Source organism: Acomys minous (genome assembly GCF_964271855.1).
Source record: "Acomys minous genome assembly, chromosome: 4".
Classification (NCBI taxonomy): domain Eukaryota; kingdom Metazoa; phylum Chordata; class Mammalia; order Rodentia; family Muridae; genus Acomys; species Acomys minous.
The window spans coordinates 113,251,981-113,277,174 of NC_140486.1; the positions used below are offsets into that span (position 1 = coordinate 113,251,981).

General features: G+C 51.5%; 1 protein-coding gene across 3 annotated transcripts in view; it reads left to right on the forward strand.

The window, feature by feature from the left end:
* The window catches only part of SH3BP4 (SH3 domain binding protein 4), a 76,499-nt gene extending 51,541 nt beyond the window's left edge, over positions 1 to 24,958 (forward strand). For all 3 annotated transcript variants that reach the window (XM_084779880.1, XM_084779882.1, XM_084779881.1), the window contains 4 exons: positions 9,963 to 10,208; positions 15,903 to 18,256; positions 23,432 to 23,620; positions 24,335 to 24,958. In XM_084779880.1, coding sequence (XP_084636006.1) covers positions 10,091 to 10,208; positions 15,903 to 18,256; positions 23,432 to 23,620; positions 24,335 to 24,559 — 2,886 coding nt within the window. In that variant the 5' untranslated portion in view covers positions 9,963 to 10,090 and the 3' untranslated portion in view covers positions 24,560 to 24,958. The remainder of the gene's footprint in view (positions 1 to 9,962; positions 10,209 to 15,902; positions 18,257 to 23,431; positions 23,621 to 24,334) is intronic.
* Positions 24,959 to 25,194: the final 236 nt, after the last annotated feature.

The window sequence follows — 25,194 nt, forward strand, 5'->3', positions numbered from 1 at the left end:
AAGAAACATCTCATTAAATTATTCTAAAGTTCATTGAAGGAAAAAATATGTTTAAAAAAAAAGAACTAACAGTAATTTTCAGGAGCGTGGCCAATGGAAGTGTTATCACAATTGCATAAGAGGGCATTACCACAGAATTGGCAGGCTACTGACACAGAATGGCCCGGTGCAGACCCTCATGTCTGTATGCATTAAAGTGTGTGATGGTGACATTGAATTAGTCAGGAAGGGACATGTTGTTCAGGAATGCCATGTAGGAGTAATTACTCAGTTCTTCGCTAATTAATTTTGTGACATTCCTCACCGAGAAACAAAATAAATTCTTTGTGCATTACTGTCAGCACACGAACCAATTTTTTAAGTAACAGGAAGTAGTAGATGGGACTGCTCATCAAGTTTTTCATTAAGAGATGGCACGCTGTGCATCCAGGGAAAGCCAGACAGGGAAGATTGATCTGTGTGCATAATTCAGACTTCAAGCCAGCTGCCTGATAAGCTCAAGCAGCGGGGTAGGAAAGATACTGCAACTGGCTGAGTAAAGGGCTCAGTGAGAGAGTCCTCGGGGTGGGAGACAGGGCCTCTGTACTGAGAAAGTGGCCGCGTCACGTCACAGCGGACCTGCAGCAGCCAAGGCTGGGAATGAGACCTGCTATAGAGTGCATCTTCACATGATCGAAAAGAAAACAATCCAGCACTCAGGGAGGCAGAGGCAGGTGAATCACTGTGAGTTCAAGGCCAGCCTAGTCGACAAAGTGAGTCTAGGACAACCAAGGCTACCCAGAGAAACCCTGTCTCAAAAAGCAAAAACAAACAAAACAGAACTAATAAGAAAACAGGGAAATTTAACATTGTGAAAGGAAAAAGTCCCTCACCACCAAAGGTCAACCTTTTCCTTTTATGTCAAATGTGCACCTCTGACAATGAAGTGGATTGAGATCTTACCGTTAAACATACTGATGTACATTGTCTGGATTTTCTGTTCTTTGAGCTTTCCTAAGGAACTGCAAGTTAAAGGTGCCTTTAAAGAGATGTGCTACCCTCTATCCCATGTGGGTGCTAAGGGGATTCCGTTTCCATGGCATCATGTACAGTCTGTCTCCATCCTTAACTTCCTAAGGACAGATAGACATGAGGAGCTACAGGATGGGTAGAGGGATGAGCTCCGTCCTCCATTTCCCCCAGTAAGCCTCTGATTGGTTCATTGCTCTGGATACTGGTCAGTGGTTCATAGGTCTCCAGGAAAGAAAGACGCCTTCATCCCAGGAATCTTACCATTTGCTCACTATGCTAAATGGTCCTTCTTTTTCTTTCTTTCTGAGGCAGGGTCTTACTGTGTATCCCAGGCTGACCCCTGCACTTGAGGTAATCCTCCTGCCTCTGCCTCCCTGGAACTGTGAGTACAGGAATATTCCACATAGACCTAGCTGGATGTGAGCTGCTTAGTAAAGGTGCTAGGTGACACTGAAACTGTGCCCTTCCATCTTGGCTGCAGGCCTTCTGGCTGGGAGGCAGACAGTTATCTGGTAATAACCGAGGCAGAGGAGAGAGCCCTTTGGGCATCCTGTCCTCACCTCACCTCACCTGTGCATGCGGTCAGGCACCGGGCAGTGTGGCGCATGTTGGTTTTTACTCATGCTCCATTTGGTGAGCACAGCTCTCCCCTCTCCCCTGGCTTTTTGCAAGGATTGTAGCGGGCCACCGTGCAGCGGCTTGGGTTGTGGTGACATCTGCTTTGTGCCCCTGGCAATAAATGTCTGCCTTGAACCTGAGTCTCAAACGTGGCACATGTGGATCGCCTTTGAGGATGTGTGGGGCTTTTGAGGACTGCGCAAGGTAGCTGCATCCCCCTTAGCCTCAGAGACACTCCTTCCAATATGGCCGAGCCTGGGCTCCTTCACTCGTGAGGCGGGCAGACTGGCCATCCCTGAGCTTCCCAGAGTAACCTAAGACCGCCTTAAGAATCCTGTGATCAGCAGGTACGAGGAGAGATTCTTTCAGTCCTACGTGGATACTTAGAAAGTGTATGTGTGGTCTGTGAGTGACTGCTACACATGTATGGTTGCCTACATAGCCTACAGAAGGTGTTCCAGGCTGAGACTGGTGCTACAGGAGCTTGTAGGCCATCTAACTCAGATGCTAGGAGCCGAACGCAGGTCCTCTGCAAAAGCAGCCAGTGCTCTTAACAGCTGGGCCACTGCTCTAGATCAAGCGTGCTGATCTTTTTAAAGAACGCTGTTAAGTTAGGCGTATGTGGTGGGATGTCTGAGCTTTGTGTTATGAGACAAGGTCTTAACTATGTAGCTCAGATCATCCTTGAACTTGAAATCTTGCCTCAGTTCCTAGATTACAAGCGTGTGTCCCCACATCTAGCTATGGATTTTTCTTGTTGTTGTTGTTGTTGTTGTGGTTGGTTGGTTGTTGGTTGGTTAGTTTTTTGTTTGTTTTCCAATATTGAAATCAGTGACTAGTGTTGGAAACCATACATCTTGCTGGCGTTCAGTCTTGAGTGGTGTGTCAGATGGAGTCTGGACTCAAGTTAGATGAATGGAATTCTCCTCCTCTCCCTCCCTCCTGCCCCCCCTTCCCACCCCCTCTCGCTCTCTCTGCTCTGACCACACTTCAGAGATAATTATGCCTTTTCTTCCTGGTCACTGAATGGAGATCAGAGCTTGGAAGTGTGTGCAGTCTGGGCCAGTCACAAGATCTTCCTCATACCCCATCTGTTGTCAGCTCTACCACACGCTGGCTCCGTCTCCTGCCCTGCTCAGCAGTACAGACCACAGACTTGGTTGTGATGACTGGTTCCGAGGTCCTAGGAGACAGGCATTGCCATACTCTCATTGGCTGGCCTCTAGACTCTCAGAGGTTTCCAGCAGCATGGCACGGACAGTGTGACCAGAAAGCAGTCTTGATCCCCACCACAATCCTGTGCTCTCCCAACTCAATCTTATGTATTTTGTTACTGGCCTAGAGGGAGCAAGGCTTCCCAGCTGTCACTGGCCCATGAGCTCCCCTTCCAAGTATCTGGTGGCTCCTGCAGCATTTCAGGGACAGTCCTTGAATGTGGGCAAATTACCACCTTGCCCCGAGGCACGTGGAGCCTCAGCTCTTCTCTGAGTCTTAGGACCCTTGCATCTAGAAGCTGGTTCTTAGCTGTGTCTCCTGTGGTGACATTGTGCCATGGTTGAGGTGGGCATGAGAAGGGCGCCCCTTAACAGCATGCGACAGAGTCTGTTGGGCTTGCCTGCCTTGAGCTTTTGTCCTGCCCTCCCCCTCCACTCCCTCTGTGGTGGAGCACGGGCTTCCCGCAGCTATAAACCACTGCTGCCTCCTACACTGACTCATGTTCTGAAACACTACACACAGGCGCCAGCGCAGGTGTCAAGTCCTCAGATCGCCTTCGGAAGCAACAGGGCAACACTTTGCTTTATCTACAAGGCGGCAGGTGGGAACAGAAGCCTGTCCATTAAGCTGTGGGCAGGGGTCCCCCCCCCCATGGGCAGAGTTGACCCCCTCAGGAGGAGGCATCTGAGCGTGTTCCCTCTCATCTGCTTTTCCTAGGAAGCCCTGCCTTAGAGCTGTGCTGTCTCTACTTGGGCTAATGCTTATGCCAGCCTAGGCTAGGCTTGGAGGCACAATCTCCATGGCTTAGCCATCCTTGTGAGATCAGGTGCTGCACTAAGGCCATGGTAGTCTTGTAGTCTCAGGACTCCCAGGAAACCAGGCCACCTTCTAGTACAACTGTTTTCTTGGGGAGTCAGACAGGGGGCAAATACTGGGAATCATAAGGACGGAAAAAAACTCATACTTTTGTTGTTGTTTACTGGAAGAAATCTGTGGAAATCAGCCCCCAGCACTCCACAGACTTCAGGTAGATATAAAAGGTGAGTCATCTTTTTTTTTTACTTTATTAATTTATTCTTGTTACATCTCAATGGTTATCCCATCCCTTGTATCCTCCCATTCTTCCCTCCCTCCCATTTTCCCCTTATTCCCCTCCCCTATGACTGTTCCTGAGGGGGATTACCTCCCCCTGTATATGTTCATAGGGTATCAAGTCTCTTCTTGGTAACCTGCTGTCCTTCCTCTGAGTGCCACCAGGTCTCCCCCTCCAGGGGACATGGTCAAAGTGTGAGTCATTTTAATCCAAACGCAGTGGGGAAGGGAGTGCCTGTAGCATTCATGTCCTGGTCTCCTCCGGCTTTGGCTCGCCCTCTCCGACTCGGTTTCTGCCCAAGGCGCACACAGTCCTGCGAACCCAAGACACACCCCATCTTGGTGCCTTCTCCGGATTGGGTTGCTTCATTGTTCCTGGAGCCAGGGTGTTGGCAGAAAGGCCACCACATGCAAATCCTGTGACTGGGAGGTGCAGAGAAGCAAGCTGGCGGCCTCAGGGAGGGCACGGAGTGCTTGAGGCTGCCAGCAGGATCTGTCAGCGGTTCTGTCTGTGTAGAGAAAGTGCTTGCCAACCTCCTAGCTCCTGGGGGTCTTGTCTTTAAACAAGTCAGCCTTGACACACAGAAAAGGAAAAGTCGGGAGTTAGGAGCAAGCTCCTGGACCCGCAGAGGGATGCCTCCATAGCCAGACACCATCTGCAGCATTGGGAGTGGAGCCTGCCCCTCTCACTGTCCTGAGACTGACCTCGAGGGTCAGCCTGCCCTGGAGAAGGATGGCTGAAGCCTGAGACAAGGAGGCGGGGCATCTTTTGTAGAAATGTGGGTGTCTTCTTTTGCTCAGCCTGGCTGCCTGGGTATTTCTGAGGTATCCACCCAGGAAGTCTGTCAGTATTTAGGGGGTGTAAAATGTCAAAAGGGTGGGTTTCCCATGTTGAACATGCTGTGTGTCATCAGGTTATTATACCAGCATCTTGGCTCTATCAGGATCATTCGAGATGCCTACAAAATACCTCTGACTGGTGTAGTAGGAATTCCTAACAGCCAATCTTTGAGCCTGTGTAGCACAGCAGGACCAGAAAGAGACTGAGTTAAGCTCGTGTTCCATGGGCATCTTGTTCAGGAAGGGTAGGACTTTAGTGGTGATGAGAAAAGTACAGGAAGAGTGTGGGGTGACGATGTTCCTCTTGCTGTGGATCAATGAGTGTGGATGGATGGATGGATGGATGGATGGATGGATGGATGGGGGATACAGTCCAGTGAATACCTGGGGACAACTTTCCAGGCCTCCAAAACATAATGTAGTGGAGTCTTGTTATAGGAAATGAACTTTGGCAAGACTGTGGAGGCAGGTGGGAGGAGGGCAAGCCCTATAGGAAACTGACCCAAGAGACAGCAGGGTGGGTCTGGAGTGCACAGTTTGGAGATGGTATACGCACTCCTGAGAGCACAGAAGGGTGGGTGGAGAGGCCTGGCAGCCTCTGACTGCTGATTGAGGTGTGGACTACAGGATGCAGGCAGCCTGGAGGGGAAGGAGCCAATTACTGTAATTGAGCTGAGGTGGTGTGCCAGTACAGAGAAGGGTCAGGTGGGGGTTACTCTCTGCCAGTAGAGGGTGTGTGTGTGTGTGTGTGTGTGTGTGTGTGTGTGTGTGTGTGTGTGTGTGTGTAACTGAGGGGTATAACAGGGTCCTCTGGCTGTCCTCCAGCTGGTTGGCTGGTTAAATGGAGCCACCAGTGTCAAGTAAAAGCTCAGGAAGGTGCGAAGGCAGCTTTGGATTTAGACCCAGGAAACCCTAGAGACCAGTGTGGTCCTGTATCCAAGATAGGTTGGCGGCAAATGGGAGCCTGGCCATGTGCACTCGAGCCTTGAAAGGCCCAGAATGCAATAAACAGTTCAGGAACGTAGTAATAACTGGAGATGAGAGCCCCGGGGACATTGGTTGACTGAATTGGTCTGATGAGAGCTGGTGCCCATGAATCACCTAGAATTTGCAGAGCCCCAGGGAAGAGGATGGAGCCAAGAGTGAGGGGGGTGCAGAAGAGAAGCCTGGCTTCTTGGAAGCCTGGGTAAGCCAACATGGTTCTCATTTGGGGCATTGAATGAAACCTGCAAGGGCAGCTGCCAGGCAGGCCTGAGAAATGGCAGGTCCAGATGCCGTCAGGGTGGGTGTGCAGTGAAGGGAGGCAGCCAGAGAGCTGGAGATGAAGGTGAAACAAAGCCATGAGGGCGCAGCATGTCTGCCTGAGAAGCTTGCTTCCTTAGAGACAGGAAATAATCCCCAGAGGTCTGAGGGAACCAGGTGGTATGTCCTTGGAGAAAGTGAGGCGCCCACAAGGACAGATAGTGGAAGAATCGGGAAGCCCACAGCACTGGCTTTGAGGCTGAGGAGGAAGTGGCCAGCCAGGCAGCAGAGAGCATAGCTTCTAAGTGATGTCTCCTTGGCTGCAGGGTCACCTGACCCTCTTGCCAGCCTCTGGGCTGTCACAAGGCCTCCTGGGATTAATTTCTTGTACGAGGTGAGTGAAAGACTGAGGGTTGGTGTCCATGCCTTGTCAGCACAGTTGGGCAGTCAGGCTGGGACAGCAAGGCCCAGGTAGAGTGAAATAAATACATTACCAGGGTGGTGATGGGAGCGAGAATTCATCTTCTGGGCAACTCTGGGTGCTGGTAGCTGCCGTGGCTTCTGTGTGCCTGGCTCAGTGATGAAGCAGGTAGAAAGGGGCTTCACTTTCCACCTGCCTGGACTGCACCTTGAGGAGGGAGGAGCCCCTTCCCCGTCCCCAAGCAGGCCCAGGGGGACTAACTGCTCTCTTTCTTCGCTGTAAGAAAATGTCTCCAAAGGATCGGGTGGGTAACGTCCCTGTTTGCACTCAGTGTGGTAGTGACAGTACCAGGATCCAATTCAAGGACGGTTGTCTCTAGAGGAGAGAAAGGAAAAAACTGTCATTCTTGTTTTTTTTAAAACCCTCCCTCAGATAAAAGCCCTCTACTCATGGAAATGGGGGTCATGTTTGAGTGAGCGCATTGGTGCCAGTGTGAACACAAGGCATGTCAGGTGCTGGTGGTCACACTTCAGAGCTTGGCTTCTCCATCGGATGGAGGATACATAGGTGGTGACTTATCTGTTCCTTGAAGGTGTCTTTTTTCTATATCTTGCTGGTTTGCTCCCTTGCCCATGTCCCCTCCATAAGAAATAACTGTATTTCATCATCATTACAACACTGTGTCCACTCTGGAGGCCTGGATCGGATCCCAGGTCTCACGGTCACGAGAGAGTCCTGGGTCACTTTTCTGTATTGATCACTGACCTCTGAGTCCTTGGTGGTGATTGTGCGGATACTGCACAGCCTTGCCAATTCAAGGGACTGGTGTCCACCCCTGGCCTGCTCTGAGAAAGCTGCCTGCTCAGAAATCTCCCAGGTACCTCTGTGTGACTTGGCCTTCTGTTCACGACTTTGAGGGAGATAAAGCTAACCAGCTGAACCTTCAGTGTTGTCCTCTGCCCCTGCACCTGGCCAGCAGTTTTCCTAGACCTGAAGTAACCATTCTCAAAGGAAACAGCATTTTTTTCAACTACGTCACATGAGAGTTCCCAGCCAGGAGTGTAAGTTACTTTTCTGTGGCTGTGATAAAACACCACAACCAAAAGCAAGAGTTCATCCTGGTGGGGAGGCATGACAGCATGACATGACAGTGGGGACATGACAGCATGACATGACAGTGGGGACATGACAGCATGGCATGACAGTGGGGACATGACAGCATGGCATGACAGTGGGAGGCGCAAGAAGCTGATAGCCACAAGCACAAAAAGAGTCAACTGGACGTAGCATGAACCTTTTAATCTCACATACCGCCCTTGGTGACCTACTCCCTCCCGCGAAGCTGCACCACCTAAAACTCCCCAAACAGGGCCACTGGCTGGGGACCAAGTCTTCAAATTCTGGAGCCCATGAGAGACATTTCTCATTCAAACCGCCACACCTACGGTGGCTTCCAAAAACCCTCAGGGAAAGATGAGCCGACCCATCCAGCCCTGCTCCCCGCTCACTTTGCCCGCCGTTCTTGGCCAAGCCCTCCAGGACCCACCCCTGGTCCAGTACCAGGCTCAGGTGCCTTTGAGCGGGGCTACACTGAACTCCATCTCCTGTGATCCATCGTTTACATGCAAACCTGGGAAAGATTCTATCCAAAGCTTTCTAAAGCCAGGGGGCTGCCTTGGAGCTCAGCACTAATGCCCCATTTTGTGCCATTTGGACTCTACTTCTATAACCCTCTACAAATCAGTTCTTGTTGCTGGGAGTGGGATGGTCCATAAAAAAAACCCCCCACTTCCTTGAGGGAGGAAGGATGGCAAAGGTGCCCAATTCATTTCTCTTGGAAGGATGTATTAGCCACCAAGAGGAAAGCAGACACAGGTAATAAATACTTACGTATCTACAGCAGATTAAGAGCCAAAGCCAAAGCATGCCCCCTTTTCATTTGGGGTCCTCAGAGCAGCTCTGGGCTGTACCAGCATCTGCAGGACAGCATCTGCGTGCCTGTCATCAGCTGTTACAGCCAGGAGGCATTTCCTGACCTCACCTTCCCTTCCATATTGGCTGCACAGTCTGTTGCCTCTCCTTAGAGTCTCAGGGGCCACTTGATATTGTGGCCCCCAAACTCCCCCCTCATTGTGAGTTCAAGGTTACCTTTGAGCTCTGACCCACTCCTGAAGTGCCATTCCCCCTCCCACTCTTGGGTCTCCATTTCCTCTGCCACTGAGTCTTTGGCATTAGAGCACTTGCAAGCAGTGATCCTCGTCTTAAGGTGGATGAGAAGTCGGAAGCCTTTTCTTGGATCTCTGCCCACTGGTCATGGGAGCCAGGACTGGCTTTTTACGGTTGGTGGTGGTAACTGGAGTTCATGGAGACATTGGTACATGTTCTGTATCATTCCATTGTGTGTATTCCTTTAAAAAAAAATCAAGTCTAGTTAATGTGGTTTTAACCCTGGATGATAGGCACAAATACTTGGGCTGAACAGGATTCAGGTTGTATACAGGTGGCTCTTCTCATCACTAGGAGGTGGGTGTGGAAGCTTCTCATTCATTACTTGGGGCCTTTGAGCTGGGGGTGCGGAGCCCGGGCCTGGTGTGAGCTCTTTATCACAGAGTGCGGCATGAGGCCCTCACACATGCGTCAGAGGCCCCATTTCCAGCCATGGAGTATTGAGCCATAAGGTACTCAGGTCATGTTGTAAGAAAGAGTACAGTTTGATTGGGGATGACAGTGGCCAGCTGCGGCAGTATTTATTGGTTTCTGGTAAAGGAGGTGCAAAATTCACACATCGAAGCCAGCTCTTTGTTGTCACTATTTACTGTCCATCCATCCATCCTAGCCTAGACTCTTCTCCAAGCTAATGAAACACCCCACCACAGGTGCTTAAGCCCTGCCTGCCTTATCCCACTAAGAGTAAACCTTGCTCATCGTAATGTCGTCCACCAGCCTAAGAATTAGCAGTTCAACAGTGTGTCCAATTTCACATGTATTAGCTACACACCGAATACCTAATTCCCCAAGGACTGGGTTTATGATGTGCTGTTTTAGGTCCGATGGATATGTACAGGCAGGGAACAGCCTAGCCCACCCTCTGAGCCACTGGGGCAGAGCCTCAAGAGCAAATGGTGCCATTGGCTCACTGTTGCCTGTGCCAACCTCCCACGGCTGCTTCTCCAACAGGACCCGCCACTCTGGATGGACAGAGGCTGTTTTCTTCCCAAGTCCTGGAAGTGGCAGTGTATTTATTGCACAGTCCCAGGCATCCCCTTTGACTGTACTGAATGGTCATCCAGGTGCTGGGACACATTTCACAGACCCCCCATTGTGCCCCAGGAAGAGTATCTCTGCATGCCCACTGGGCGCACAGAGTGTGGGCAGCGCGCCGCTTCTGCTCCCAGGCCAGGGCAATGAATGGGGCCACTCTTCGATGGACTGGCCTGGAAGAAAGAGGATTCCCTCTTCCAGTAAGATTACCCCCGAAGCCGGGCTTCACTTGTTCAGAGAACGGTTTCTTCTCTCCCTTCAGGAAGAAGCACACGGCCAAGTTGACCCTGTCGTGCAGTGTGACTGTATGAGACAGCAGCTGCGGTCCCTGCTGGAACTGGGGGAGGAGACATGAGACCTTAGTGCCTCACCGACCCAAGAGGTTCAACCATGGCGGCCCAGCGCATCCGGGCGGCCAACTCTAATTGCCTCCCCCGGTGCAAGTCAGAGGGGACGCTGATTGACCTGAGTGAGGGCTTCTCAGAGACAAGCTTTAATGACGTCAAAGGTAAGCTCCTAGCCAGCCCCTGACCGAGGGGGACACTGGGATTTTGACAGCCTCCTGACCCTAGAGCTTCTTAGGCTTACCAGCAGCCTGGTTTATGTTTGACTCTCTAACCCTCATGTTATTCGCTCCTCCCTGAAAGGGTGCCGTTTATCTCTGGATGGGTAGGGAGAAGGTTGTGTGTACACACATGCACTTACTAATTTATGTGGGCAGGAATGCACATGGGTTGGGGTGCACATGGATGCAAGTCCACTTGGAGGCTAAATATCACTCACCTTCTTTTGTTTTTTGAGTTTTGATTTTTGATTTTGAGCCAGGCAGTCTTACTGAACCTGGAATTTGCCAAGTACTCCAGGCTCACAGAATTGAGATGTTGGACAAATCTGTCTCTTAGCTACACATGTGGACCCCACTCAGCATTGATTCTTGAAAGTCGACTTTGACCTTGTTAGACACATCTAGTGACTTGTGACTCGGGATGCATTGGATCATGGTCACCTTTGTCATTATGGCCAGCCTTTTTGCAGCATTGGCAGTTCACTGCTGGTGTGTGTGTGTGTCTGTCTGTCTGTCTCTCTCTCTGTCTCTCTGTCTCTCTCTCTGTCTCTCTCTCTCTGTCTCTCTGTCTCTCTCTCTGTCTCTCTCTGTCTCTGTCTCTCTCTCTCTCTCTCTCTCTCTCTCTCTCTCTCTCTCTCTCTCGCACACACGCACTCCCCCCCCCCCCCCCGTCCCCGTCCTCCTTTGAGGGGGTCAGATAACATTGACAGCTCACTCTGAAGTCATGCCTTGACCTCCTTCTCACACCGAGCACTCAGAACTTCATCTCCATTCTTTCTCCCTTGGCAAACTCAGAACCAAGGGGTCCTGGACTGAAGCCACAGCCCCCCTGTCTTTAGCCTTTGCATCAGTTACCTGTTCCTCTGCCCCTGGCTTCTGCAAGCCGTCCTGAGCACTGCTGCAAGTGTTCTTTGAAAGAAAGAGAACGAACTGGAAGGTGTTATAGCACCAGAGTTAGTGGGTGTTGCTATAAATAATGGAACATTTGTGGGTTTTTGCAGTCGGGTAATGGGCAGCGTGTTCTTCACAGTTTGGGGATGGGGGCGGGACTAAAAAAGGCAGGGCTAGAAAAGGTGAGCAGAAGATGCAGGGTTTGTGCTCAAAACACAGACTAGAGAGCCGAGTGTTTAAAAGTAACAGTAATGACCCGAAAGCAAACAGCCTTGACCAAGTGTGCATAGCCGGTGTATTGCAGGCAGGAAGGGCATCTGAGAATCCGAGGTCACTCAGGACTGAGGAGCCGTAGTCTGCACGTCTCATCCCTGGGCCTCAGTGCCGGCCTATCCCAGCTGGCAGCAGCGCATTCATTTTCCTGGTATGCACATCAAAGGGCAAGCAGCTCTTGCCACAGCACTCACTTTGGAGTCTCCTACCCCGTTTCATGTTTTGCCTGCATAAAAACTTAGGCCAGGGGATAAAAAATGTATTATTCAGAATCCTGAAGTTGCAAACACCCAGGGATGGTGATGATGATGATGATGATGATGATGATGATGATGATGATGATGATGATGATATTAATATTAATATCAAGGTGATTTTTAGTTGGCCTAGAACTCCCCATATCTCACTAAGATAGGGTTGTATGAAAGTCTGGTGGAGTGGAATCCTGTCCCCGTGTCCTCTTGTTCCCAGGGCTTCTTGTCAGCAATTGATGGAGATGATGCAGATGTGTCCCTCCAGAAAAGAACTGACAACATAGCCCGCTGTGGTAGTTCCCCAAGGGAGGGGCAGAGGAGACTGTCCCCCCTTTGAGGAGCCAGATCTCCAAGTGAAATGTATTTCCATGTCTCCTAGAAGGGGAGAGTGCTCAGAATTTTAAGTAAAACCATTCCTACTCTTCAGTCTGGTAAAAGCTAAAGTGATAATTTGTATTGATGTATTTCAGAACATGTACAAAGCATGTTTTAGTCTCTGGCTTTTTTTTTTAACTTTGAAAATATTGATGTAAGGGAATTGATTATCTGACGGGAACCCAAGCGGAAATAGCTGTGAAGGGAGTCTGACAAGGTTTTAGTGGCCGGCGCTCGACATTTAATTTTCACTTGCGCTTTGGGGGAGGTTGTTTGTTTGTTGTCTTTCATTTCTGGCATATGCAGTAAATGAGTGTTCTGTTACTAGAGGACACGACAGGCCACAGATGTGGGAGAGAAGAACTTCCCGCCCAACTCACTTTGCCTTCCCCACCTTTCTTCCAGGGTCCCTTGGGGTTCAGAATAAAGGCCTCAGAAGCACAGTGTTACCTGCCCTCCTGTCTCTGACCCTTCTTGACACATCATCAGGGAAAGCTCTGAGTCACATGTGAGGAAATTAAGGCACTTACTCTAGAGAAGCCCTCGCCCCATGCACCAGGGAAGCCCCTGCCTCATGCACCAGGAGAAGCCCCTGCCTCATGCATCCCGAGAAGCCCCTGCTCCATGCACCCTGAGAAACCCCTGCCCCATACACCTTGAGAAGCCCCTGCCCCATGCACCCTGAGAAGCCCCTGCCCCATACACCTTGAGAAGCCCCTGCCCCATACACCTTGAGAAGCCCCTGCCCCATACACCTTGAGAAGCCCCTGCCCCATACACCTTGAGAAACCCCTGCCCCATGCACTCTGAGAAGCCCCTGCCCCATACACCCTGAGAAGCCCCTGCCCCATGCACCCCGAGAAGCCCCTGCCCCATGTACCCCGAGAAGCCCCTGTCCCATGCACCAGGGAGGAGAAGCTGACACAGCCAGAAGTTAAGAATAGGAGCAGACAGGCCTTGCTAGGGCCTCACCCTCTCTGGATTTCCCATGGCCCCTACCCTTCTCATCCAGTGGTGTCTCTGTGCTTGGCCACCCAGGGTTCTGCAGTGACCATTTCCCTGGGACCAAGGCTCTTCAGCCTGAAGGCTTTGTGTGATTTTGCATCTTGTAGACTGGATGAGCTCTCTTCCTGTCCCCGTAGCCCGTGCCTGTTGCCCACAGCATGCATGCACACATACAGGCAGGCACGCATGCATGCACATAGCACACCTCTAGAGAGAAAGCTGGCTTGTCCCTGCGGGGGTCTTCGTTCATCCTCACCCTTTCAGAGGCAGTATTTGGGAGATGATTAAATATGTTCAGCTTGACAGAGTTGAAAATCACCTAGGAGACAAATTTAGCCAGTGAGGGAATTCCCAGACTGGGTTAATTGTGGTGTGAAGACCCACCCTAAGTGTATAGCACCATCTCATGGGCTGGATAAAAAAGGAGAAAACGGGGAAGCCAGCTGACCACTGGCATTCACCGCTCTCTGCTTCCTGATTGCAGACCGCTAACTGTGCTCTCTGTCATGATCCCCTCAAACTGTAAGCCAAAACAAACCCTTCCTTCACTTAGCTGCTTTTTGTCAGGTATCTTGTCACAACAGCAGGAAGAAGAAACTACTCCAGTTTGTCATTGTTGAGACTTGGTGACAGAAGGACACAGGCCAGGGGAATTCTGGCCTGTCAGCCAACACCATGGTTAAACGGTTCTGGTCCTAACATGTGCATATTCCCTGCCTACCTACTGTGCGCCAGGCTTAAATGGCGCTTACGTCCCTCTGAGAAATGAAGACTTCCACCTCTCGGACATGGCCTCTTTGACATAGACTAACAAGCGTATTAACAAGCGTAATGCACACAGGCTGATGACGTGTGTGCCAGCATGGCATGGGAGCCTTTCGAAGGGAGTGAAGACCCCAAATTTGAGGCTAAACTTAAAAGTTTCTAGGCAGGTTTGATGATGCGTGAGGAGGAGTAGGCAAAGGTGACAGGACATGAAGGGGCGAGCTAAGTGTGCCTAGCTGCGTGGCTCCCATTTGCCTCAGGCCCGAGGAGGGTGGCTCCAGGGACTCTGCACCTGATGCTCCTGACAGAAAGGACTTCCAGGTACTGTTTGGAGACACTAATTCCCCTCAAGTCTGCAGTGTGGTGATGGTAGTGAAGGGGCCGCAGGCCCAGCACCCCTGTGCTGACTAACAGGTGGGGTGGGGGAGGGGGAATACAGAAGGACCCAGGGAGACTGCCTTCCCTCCCTTCCTCAGTTTCCACTACTGAACTCACACACTTGGACGGACTTCATCGTTCCTTGTTGGCTTCCCCATTCATATTAAAGAGGGTCCTTTCTGAGCTGTGTCCCAGGCCGTGGCATGTTCTGCAGGCATGTCGCTTGCTGCCCTAAAAGTCATGCACTGTCTTCCTCAAAAGGTTTCTCCCTTCCATTTAGAGAGGAGGGAATTCCCAACTCCCCTTTTGGCACGCTAATGAATTTTTTTATACCTTTTCTTTAATTTAATCTTGGCCTTTTTGTTCCACTGAATGTGGAGGGTAAAGGAGGTATTTCCCCTTGCCCTGTATTAAGTGCTGTGGAGGAGGGGAAAAAAACAAAAACAAAAAAAGTAGAAGGGAGTGAGTGGACTTCAGATGGATTATGTGCAGCTGAACACCGTCAGGCCTCACCGCAGCCTACTGAGAAAGATGTCTTTTCTCCATCAGGGAAAATAAAAATAAGGGTTCCAGTGGTTACATGGCCCCCAAAAGACCATTCAACCTAGGTCTGCGGAGCCTGGCAGCACCTGGGCACTGAGACAGAGCCTTGCGTCCTTTTAAATGAGTGGGAGAGGAGGTTCCAGGGCCCAGCTCTGCCAGCTGTGAAAGCCAGAGACGCCTTGCCTGCTTCCCAAGCTTAGCCAGGAAGACAGAATTTGGTTAGTTGTGTCCCGTTTACAAAGAAAAAGGAACCCAGCAGGAAATGGTGTGTGGGCAGCTGGTGCGATAGCTTTTGGCCCAGTGGCCGTGGACCTCATCCTGTATTGAGCAGCTGTCAAGTTGGTTTAGCTGAGATTTTGGTCCTTTTGCCTGTTTCTATCTACAGTTGGTTTGGGGATATACTTTGTTTAGTGGGCAGGATAGTTTAGTGGGCAGGAGTGCTTGTTGCTGAGGCCCGAGATCAATTCCCAGACTCCTCAGTGGAAGCAGAACGCAGTCCTGAAAATTACCCTCTGCTTCCTAGATCCATGCCATGTGTATGTGTGTGTATACAAACAATTTGAATTTAATTTTAAAAGGAAAGAATGTTTCTCTCCATTAACTAGAGAGGCCAGATGTCTATAGACTAACAAAGGCCATGGAGGAAGGCTTGCCCTGAGAGGCGTTCCACATCTGCTTTCCCTGTCCCCTGAATACTGTCCCACTGGGCTGGCGCACATGGGAATTAAACACGCCCGTTATTTCTCCAAGCACACATCCTGCTTTGATTACATACTGTATCTGTCCCAGGTGTTGTCTGGTACTCACAGGCATGGACAGAAATTAGATAAAGACTTTTATCAAAATGAGATGTTCAGAACATAGGACATGTGCACAGCCTGTCACGAGGTCTGTTTTTCTAAGGTGGTTTAGGGACGTTCTTCTGGATGGTAGAGGGTTGAATTGGAAAGTGGCTGCGTAGCAAAGCAGCAGAGCGCTCCTGAGTCATGACACGGGGCCCGTGGGGCTCCCGTGAATCTTTACCCTGGCTGCTTCCTGTTGTTTGCTGGCTGGGTTGGTGGACTGCATCATGGCACCCCGCTCCCCTATTTGGCAGCGTCGCCTGTGCCTGTGGGCCTGACCTCACGCTCCTATGTTTCTGTGTTTTGTGCAGTGCCTTCCCCCAGTGCCTTGCTAGTGGACAACCCCACGCCTTTCGGAAACGCTAAGGAAGTGATTGCAATCAAAGACTACTGCCCCAACAACTTCACCACCCTCAAGTTCTCCAAGGGCGACCACCTCTACGTCTTGGACACGTCTGGCGGGGAGTGGTGGTATGCCCACAACACCACGGAGATGGGTTACATCCCGTCCTCCTACGTGCAGCCGTTGAACTACCGGAATTCCACCCTGAGCGACAGCGGCATGATTGACAATCTCCCAGACAGCCCTGATGAAGTGGCCAAGGAGCTGGATCTGCTAGGGGGCTGGACAGATGACCAGAAAGAATCTAGCAGACCCTATAGTAACAACCCTTTCTGGAACGGAGTCCAAACAAACCCCTTTCTGAACGGGAATCCACAACCCAGCACGGATGAGCTAAACCCCAAGAGCACTGTGGATCTCCTCCTTTTTGACACGGGCACATCTTCCTTCACCGAATCCAGCTCGGCTACCACCAACAGCACCGGCAACATTTTCGACGAGCTCCCGGCCACCAATGGACTCCTCAGGGAGCAGCCGGTCAAGCGAGACAACCCCTTCTTCAGAAGCAAGCGTTCCTACAGCCTTTCGGAACTCTCCGTCCTGCAGGCCAAATCAGATGCTCCCCCCACATCCAGTTTCTTCACCGGCTTAAAATCACCTGCCCCAGAACAGTTTCAAAGCCGAGAAGACTTCCGGGCAGCCTGGCTGAATCACCGGAAGCTGGCCCGTTCCTGCCATGATTTGGACCTGCTGGGCCAAAGCCCAGGTTGGGGTCAGACCCAAGCGGTGGAGACAAATATCGTGTGCAAGCTGGATAGCTCTGGGGGCTCCGTGCAGCTTCCTGACACCAACATCAGCATCCACGTGCCCGAGGGCCATGTGGCCCCTGGGGAGACACAGCAGATCTCCATGAAAGCCCTGCTGGACCCTCCACTGGAGCTCAACAGTGATAGGTCCAACAGCGTCAGCCCTGTGGTGGAGGTGAAGCTCAGCAACCTGGAGGTGAGGACCTTCATCATCTTGGAGATGAAGGTCTCTGCCGAGGTAAAGGGTGACATCTTCAGCAAAAGCACGGTGCTCCTGCAGTGCTTGAGAAGTGACTCAAAGGAGGGGCCTTACGTGCCTATCCCCCTTGCCTACAGCTATGGGGACACTGTACAAGTGCAGCTGGACAATCTGGAACCCTGCATGTACCTAGCTGTCGTTGCCCAGGGCCCCAACATCCTCTACCCTTCCACCGTGTGGGATTTCATCAATAAGAGGGTCACCGTGGGTCTCTATGGTCCCAAACACATCCATCCATCCTTCAAGACAGTGGTGACCATTTTTGGACACGATTGCGCCCCCAAGACCCTCCTGGTCAGTGAGGTTACCCGACAGGCTCCCAGTCCTGCCCCCGTGGCCCTACAGCTGTGGGGCAAACACCAGTTCATCCTGTCCAGGCCCCAGGATCTCAGAGTGTGTATGTTCTCCAATATGAGCAACTATGAGGTCAAGGCCAGCGAGCAAGGTAAAGTGGTGAGGGGCTTCCAGGTGAAGCTTGGAAAGGTTAGCCGTCTGATCTTCTCCGTCATCTCCCAGAACCCCAACGAGCTGTCCGACTTCACACTGAGGGTCCAAGTCAAGGACGACCAGGACACCATCCTCACGCAGTTCTGTGTCCAGACTCCGCAGCCGCCCCCGAAAAGTGCCATTAAACCATCCGGGCAGAGGAGGTTTCTCAAGAAGAATGAGGTTGGGAAGATCATCCTGTCGCCGTTTGTCGTCACCACCAAGTACCCAACGTTTCAGGACCGCCCCGTGTCTAGTCTCAAGTTCGGCAAGCTCCTAAAGACCGTGGTGCGGCAGAACAAGAGCCACTACCTGCTGGAATACAAGAAGGGTGATGCCGTGGCCCTGCTCAGCGAGGAACGCATCCGGCTCAAGGGACAACTGTGGACCAAGGAGTGGTACATTGGCTACTATCAGGGCAAGGTGGGCTTGGTGCACACCAAGAACGTACTGGTAGTCGGCAAGGCCCGGCCCAGCCTGTTCTCAGGGCCCGAGCTGAGCACCTCGGTGCTGCTGGAGCAGATCCTCCGGCCCTGCAAATTCCTCACCTACATCTATGCCTCCGTGCGGACCTTGCTCATGGAGAACATCAGCAGCTGGCGGGCCTTCGCCGATGCCCTGGGTTATGGGAACCTGCCGCTCACCTTCTTTTGCCGGGCGGAGCTGGACAGCGAGCCAGAGCGGGTGGCGTCTGTTCTGGAAAAGCTCAAGGAGGACTGTAACAACCCTGATAACAAGGACCGGAAGTCCTTCCAGAAGGAGCTGGTGATGGTGAGTGTGTTTCAGAGTGTGTCCCAACCTCGGGGTGAGCTTCCTGAGGCAGTCAGGCATGGGTCGTACTGGGCCAAGTCACAGGGACAGTGTGACAAGTGCAGTAGGGTAGAATTCTTAAGACACCAAGGAAGGTGTCTGTCCCCTCTTGTGCTACATTTATGAGCATCCCTATAGTTTCTGGTGGGCCTGTGTTCACTGGTTAGGTTTTGACCACTTGACACAAACAGGAAGAGGGAACCTCAATTGAGAAATGACATCCATCAGACTGACTTAAGGACAGGTCTAAGGGACATTGTGTGTGTGTGTGTGTGTGTGTGTGTGTGTGTGAGTGTGTGTGTGTGTGTATGTATCAATGATTGATGTGGGACAGCCCAGCCCACTATGGGGTGTGCCTGCCGTCCCTGACAGGTCTTCCTGGGTTGAATGAGAAAGCAGAGTGAGCAAGCCATGGGAAGCAAGCCCATATGCAGCGGTCCTCCGTGGCTCATACCTCTGCTCCTGCCACAGTGAGTGACTGTGGTCCAGATGTGTAAGCCAGATAAACCCTTTCTTCCCCCAGGTTGCTTTTGGTCATGATGCTTATCACAGCAATAGAAAGCAAGCTAGAACCTGGAGGGGACGGATGGGGCTATGGTCCAGAAGCTTGTGCTTGGTCTTTGGAGGGAATCCGTGTGTCAACAGGCTCTGTGAAATAGCACTAAAAGCCTTTGCCCCACAGCCTGGCCTTGCTTTATGTGAGTTCTTGCCTTATGCTACCCGACGCCTGTAACATCTGTCTTTCTCGTGATACCTTCTCCCTGCCTGGGCTTCATCAGCTCTTGGCTGATTACAAAACTAATTGGCGTTCTGAGAACTGCTTGGAAAGGAGAGGTCCCACGATTGGTTCTGAGACACACTGACCACAGGCCAGAGAGGGACATTTTCTGAGTCCTTCTTGGGTCTCCCAGCAACCTGGACTTTGGAGCATAGGACAGGTGAAGAGCCCTGTGGTTTCCCACAGGCAGCCCGACCCAGTTGTGTGGTTCTGATGGTCGCCGTTGTCAGTAGGAATCCTCAGCGACCTCTTCTTGATCCTTCCTGCCTCTGTGGTCCCCAGCTTTTTGGCTACTCTCTTGTCCTATCCCCACCTGCCCCCTCTATATGACATCATCAAGCATCTCTGAGTGGATGCAGATGACCCTCTGAGGTAGAGCACGGCATGAGACCCTTTGAATATGGCCCATGGTAACATGCCATGCCACAGCATGGGACAAAAAGGCCTGACACTGCCCAGGAAGGAAGATGGCAGTGTGGATTGCAGTTATGAGGGCCTTTGACCATTAAGATGGGGCCGAGGGGGGCACCAGACGGCAATGGTTTCACTGGAAAGCAAGCCAGAAGTGAGTGGGGACAGCCATGGGCTCTGCATGTAGGTCACCTACAGAGGTTGAGCAGGTCTCTTTCAGCTGTATTGCCATGTGAAACAGAGTGCCACAAGGCCATGGGGACATTCCCCCCTCCGTGACCTTGCCCTGGCCTCCCTGGCTGGCTGGAGTTCCCCAGGGGCAGGAGCATGTGTTCCCTATGAGCCCACTGACAGCACCCTTCACAGACTGCATTGCCTGTCCCTCCCACAGCTGCAGGATGTTAACCTGGAATAGACCCGCTTTCTCCCTCTGTGGGCAAGCATTGTGGATAGGGCTTTCTGCCTACTTATGTAATTGCTCTTCAGGGTCAGGCTCTTACTCAGCATGGCAAGTTTGGGGAGGATTATTTTTCGTTGGTCTGTGGGAGGGGTCAGGAGGAGTCCTGTGTACCTCTGAGTCTCCTCTGCCTTCCTTCGAGATGCAGTTTGGCCTTAGCTTGAACTTGGCCCTGGGGCAAGGGCAGTTTTATTAAAAAACAAAAACAAAAAAAAACCAGGGTCTTCCGTGTTCTGTTTTCCCCAGCTATCTCAGGCGCTGCCTCCTGAGCAGCTGAATTTTAATGCCTGGCAAAATTTCAAAAACCCATGTCTGGCTAACCCCACCATGGACAACCATGGTGGTTGTCAGTCAGGCGTCCTACAGACTTGGCCCCAGCCAGCAGGCCACACCTAGGCCAGTGCCCCCTTCTGTTTGTAAGCTGCCTTTGCATCATCAACGTCCCTGCTCTGGCCACTATAACAAGAGTAAGTAGGAAGTTGAAGGTTTGAGGCGGTCACTGTGCAGAGTGGAATGGAAAGGTCTCATTGAGGTCTGGAGGTTCCTCGCCAGTCACCGGATGCTGCACCTCCCCTGCACCCGGGGCCTGTGACAGCCCTGCCTGTGGCCTTTTCTCTGTGTCTTGCATGCACCAGCTGTCCCCTTGCTGTGGGCCCCACAGCTGATCTCCCTCTTGCCCTGGGGACCGCATCCTGATGATGCATTCTCTCAGATGTCACTTCTTGTGTTCCCGCATCTTCACAGTGCTTGCTCAAGGCAAGATTGCTGTATACCTGTTGATCGTTACTGCGCCCCACCCCCCATTAGATCTGCACGCCATGGAGGAAACCCTCGAAGAGGAAGAGAGGGAGAGAATGTGAATGAATGAATGAATGAATGAATGAGTGTGTGTGTGTGAGAACGACTTGAGCTGAGATGCATCTGACCCTTCTGTGCTCTTGTGGGTCACACTGTGCTTCCCCTCTATACTGTCAGCCCCTCCCTGTGTGTAACAAGGGCTAGCAGCCTATGTCACTCAGGGCCTCCAGTGTCCCTCTCCTACACAATGGGTAGGCTATTGCGGTGAGTGTTCCACAGTTGGCTTTTCTGGGGCAGCCTGCACTCTGGTACTTTCGCATACTTGATGGGAGGCATTGATGATTTTGGTGACCACTGAGGTTGGGAGCCCTGTGGGAAGCGTGTCAGTTGTGCTGTAAGCCACAGGCTAGAAAGCACCACTGGGTACATAGCTAGCCAGTGTCACTTGGAGTCGGTTGCCTGAGAGTGACAGGAGATGCTTTGAAAGTTCTGAGATGCACCATCTCTGAAGTCATCAGCTCAACCCCCGGCAGGGGAGGTGGGACGTAATTCTGTAGCCTGAAGTTTGTTATGGGAACTTGGGGGTATTAACCGAAGGGGAGAAACTGCAGAGCGTGCTCCGTCTTTAATGATGGAACCTTGGTGCATCTTCTGTGGTACTGTGCAGGCCTTGAGAGGGAGGGTTTTCTGAATATGTTTGAAAGCCCAGGTGGAAACATCTGTTCATGTATGGATATTCTGTGAATGCACTGAGAGAGGCAAGTGGTTTGCCTGCAGGCCTGGGTGGACCTTCTAGATCTGAGTAATTGTCGTCCACACTGGAAGGGTGACAAGGGGACTCAGGCTGGATCGGAGAAAAACCTACCTTATCCCACAGACCAGGAGGCCACAGAGACAGAGGGGCTGGCTCTGTAGTTAACTGGATGGAGAGGTAGCTTCACCGGCCATGTCCCTTGTGCTGTATAGAACTTTTCCATCCATACTGGAGTATCTCAGAAAAACAAACAAAAAAGCCACCCAAATACTAGCTTACCTTATTTTCCTAAGAGCTTGTAAAACAGCTTAACAACTGCACAGCCTGTGGCCAACTGTTACTATAAACAATGCATCTTAACAGTGACACAGCCATGGCCCTTGACCTCCCACACTAACCCTTTCCTCCCATGTTGCTTTAGGTCAGGATGCTTATCACAGCAACAGAAGTAAAACTAGAAGAATGACCGTTAGGCAGAGTCTTTGCCCCCTCTGAAGCTGGCACAGAAGCCGTGTGCCCACAAGCCACAATTTCAGTCTGTCCCTTCACTCATGTTAGCAAGATTCTACCTGAAGTCAGAATTGTGTTTTACTTCCCCCGGTATTTTCCAGTATGCCTTTGTGTACTTGAGTAAGCCATGTTGGTGGGTGGGACTCTCCAGAGCTGAGATCCAGCCGTGCACCTCCTACTGCCGAGACTTACATGCGCCCAAAGTTCACTGTTGTAGAGAATGCGCTCAGACACACTGTGTGGCATGCATGAGCAGCTGAGTAACTGACAGGGCTAAGGCTGGGCTCTGTAGAAGCAGGGCGTGAGAGGAACTGAGAAGAATGCAGGAAAGGTGAGATACCCTCGTAACTGACGTCAAAAGCACTAGCCTCCCCATTCATTGGCTATACCCAGAAATGCCATGTGCTCTCCTGGCCAGCAGTGGCCCCAGAGTGGCCTGAATCCCAGGACCTTTGTATTCTGTGCCCAGAGCCCCTGGGGAGAGAGTGAGTTTACTGACCTCTGCCAAGAGTGACTTGAATGTGAAGCAGGTGATTTTGACGCACTCAGTCACCTAGCACATGAGGCCACCGCTAGAGCCGGGCAGTGCAGTGCTTGTTTGATGTTGCTGAGTGACCTAGCGGTCAAGCCCTGTGTTCATCTGCGTGCTTTCCCAGGATGACAACACATAGAGCTGAGGTGACCTTTCCTGCCTCAGTTTACCCCTAAACTCTCAATGCATCAATGAAAGCTTACATCTCCCCAGCACTTGACCACCAGTATATCACAGATGCACTCGACACACGTGACCACACACGTCATCATCATCATTATCATCATCCTTTTTTTCTGGAACATGAACACATTTGTGTTTCATTAAAAACAATTTCATTCCAGATATCAAAATTCAGACGATGCTCGACCAATCTCTAAAATACATAAGTAGTTGAGATGACATGTGACCCTTCCACCCTGGCAGCATATTTGCTTGAACTCCTGGTGTCGTGTGCCCAGGGACAGAGAAAGCGCCTCAGGAAGCTGGGGCCCACTTCTGCCTCTGGTCTCTGCTCTCCGGCCTTAGATTCTCAGCATCTGCCAATGTGTCTTTCTGTCTGCACAACAGATATGCCTGGCCAACTTGACTCAGGACTTCCTGTGTCTGGGAGTACCGCTCACTTTCCCTCTACTGCTCTGGAAAGCCCTGCGTGGGTGGCTGTTGTAAGGACCTCAGCCACAATGGCCTTGCCCCTATGGTGTTATTACATGTCACATACTCTCTGAGAAGGCTTCTTTCGAAACTTAAGTCACTTTCTGGGGCCCTGGATGTGAGTTTTGGAGGCGGTGCTAACCCATACGCTCTTTGGGACAATAAAAAGCATTGTCTGCAGATGGACCTCGCCCCCCAAAGCCAAGCCTACCCTGGCATCACACTGCATTCTTTCTTCCCAGGCTTTGCTGAAAATGGACTGCCAGGGCCTGGTGGTCAGGCTCATCCAGGACTTTGTGCTCCTGACCACAGCTGTCGAAGTGGCACAGCGCTGGAGGGAACTGGCTGAGAAGTTGGCCAAGGTCTCCAAGCAACAGATGGATGCATACGAGTCACCCCACCGAGACAGGAATGGGGTGGTAGACAGTGAGGTAAGTGGGGCTCCAACCCCTTGGTTACTTAAATTAATTCACCCCTCAGGTCCTGGGACCCATGGGGTACAATAATAATTGATGTACTTCATAGCACTCTAGGAGGGTAAGATGAAGTAGAGTGAGTGGGCCCAGTACAACGTACACCCCGCTTAGGTGGGAGCCATCTGCCTGTTCAGGGAAGTGTCTTGAGACCCTGGTGTAGAAGAGAGCAGGGCTACCCTGCCACAATTTGGGGAAGTGTAGACTGCCCTCCCTTGCTGGTCTTGCTTTTAAGTTACCTCCTGTCAGACCATCAAGTGTGTTAACAGAGCCTTGGTGGTGGTGGTAGGCCACTGCATTGGCTAAATTCCTGCTGACGTAGAAAGGGGTGTGTGGTGGAGTCATGCCCATAGACTGTTTGTGGAGGTGACCCTGGGAGCTGAGTCAGACTCATGAGACAGGGAAACAGGAAGTCCCAAGCATCAGGGTGTGCTTTCTTTGTGTGGTCAATTTCTAATACATGGCACGGGTGAAAGTGAATGCTATGAGGAAGGAGAGATCCATCCAGAGATCCTCAGACACGGGAGGGCACGCCACCCCTCTCCCCGGTGTTGGCTGGGTGGCACAGATGGCTCAACCTGCTGCTGTAAGCATCACACCCAAGTGGCTGACTGGCCATCCTGTGACCTTTCTTTCTCTCTCTCTCATTTTTGTGGTAACTCCATCCCTTAGGCCATGTGGAAACCGGCCTATGACTTCTTACTCACCTGGAGCCACCAGATTGGGGACAGCTACCGAGATGTCATCCAGGAGCTGCACATAGGCCTGGACAAGATGAAGAATCCAATCACCAGGCGCTGGAAGCATCTCACGGGGACACTGATCCTGGTGAACTCACTGGACATCCTGAGGGCTGCCGCCTTCAGCCCCGCAGACCGTGATGACTTTGTGATCTGAGTGGGGCCTCTGCCCTAGTGCTCACCCGAGCTGGAACTCTTCCAAATATCATCTGCCCGTGATCTGTCCACGGTGGGGGCTGTGCCATCACCAGGTGGTGCAGGGAGGGATGGCTGCTCAGGTAGATGCCCCATCTGCCAGCCACACGCGGAAGCGACTGAGGACCTTTGACTCTCCCTCCGCCCCTCCCCTCTATTCAGGGGCAGGTCCCAGGGGCTTTCTACGTCCACTTGTTGCCAATCGTGTTGCTTTCTATTTGTTGAAATGTACATTTACATTTAAGATCACTTTTTTAAACAAAAGACTTAGAGAGGACAAAAGAAAGGTGGTATCTAATTTTTTAATGGACTGTAAAGGTTATTTAAAAAAAAAATCACCTTAGTAAAGGCAAATGCTGTTGAGGTTTTTATGTTCTTTAAAGGCCTTTTAAATTATGTTCTAGGTGTATATAGATATTTAAAGGCCACGTGTGTTTCTGGGTCCCAGGCATCTTTGCATTTCAACACTCAAGAGTGGAAAGGAGTTTGCTCCATGCAAACATTTTCCGCTCGTCGCCAGTGAGAAAGCGAGTCCATGGGGCCTGGTGGCTTTCAGTAGATGGGCCTAGGATGCCCAAGGCCCCACCCTTCCTTTCT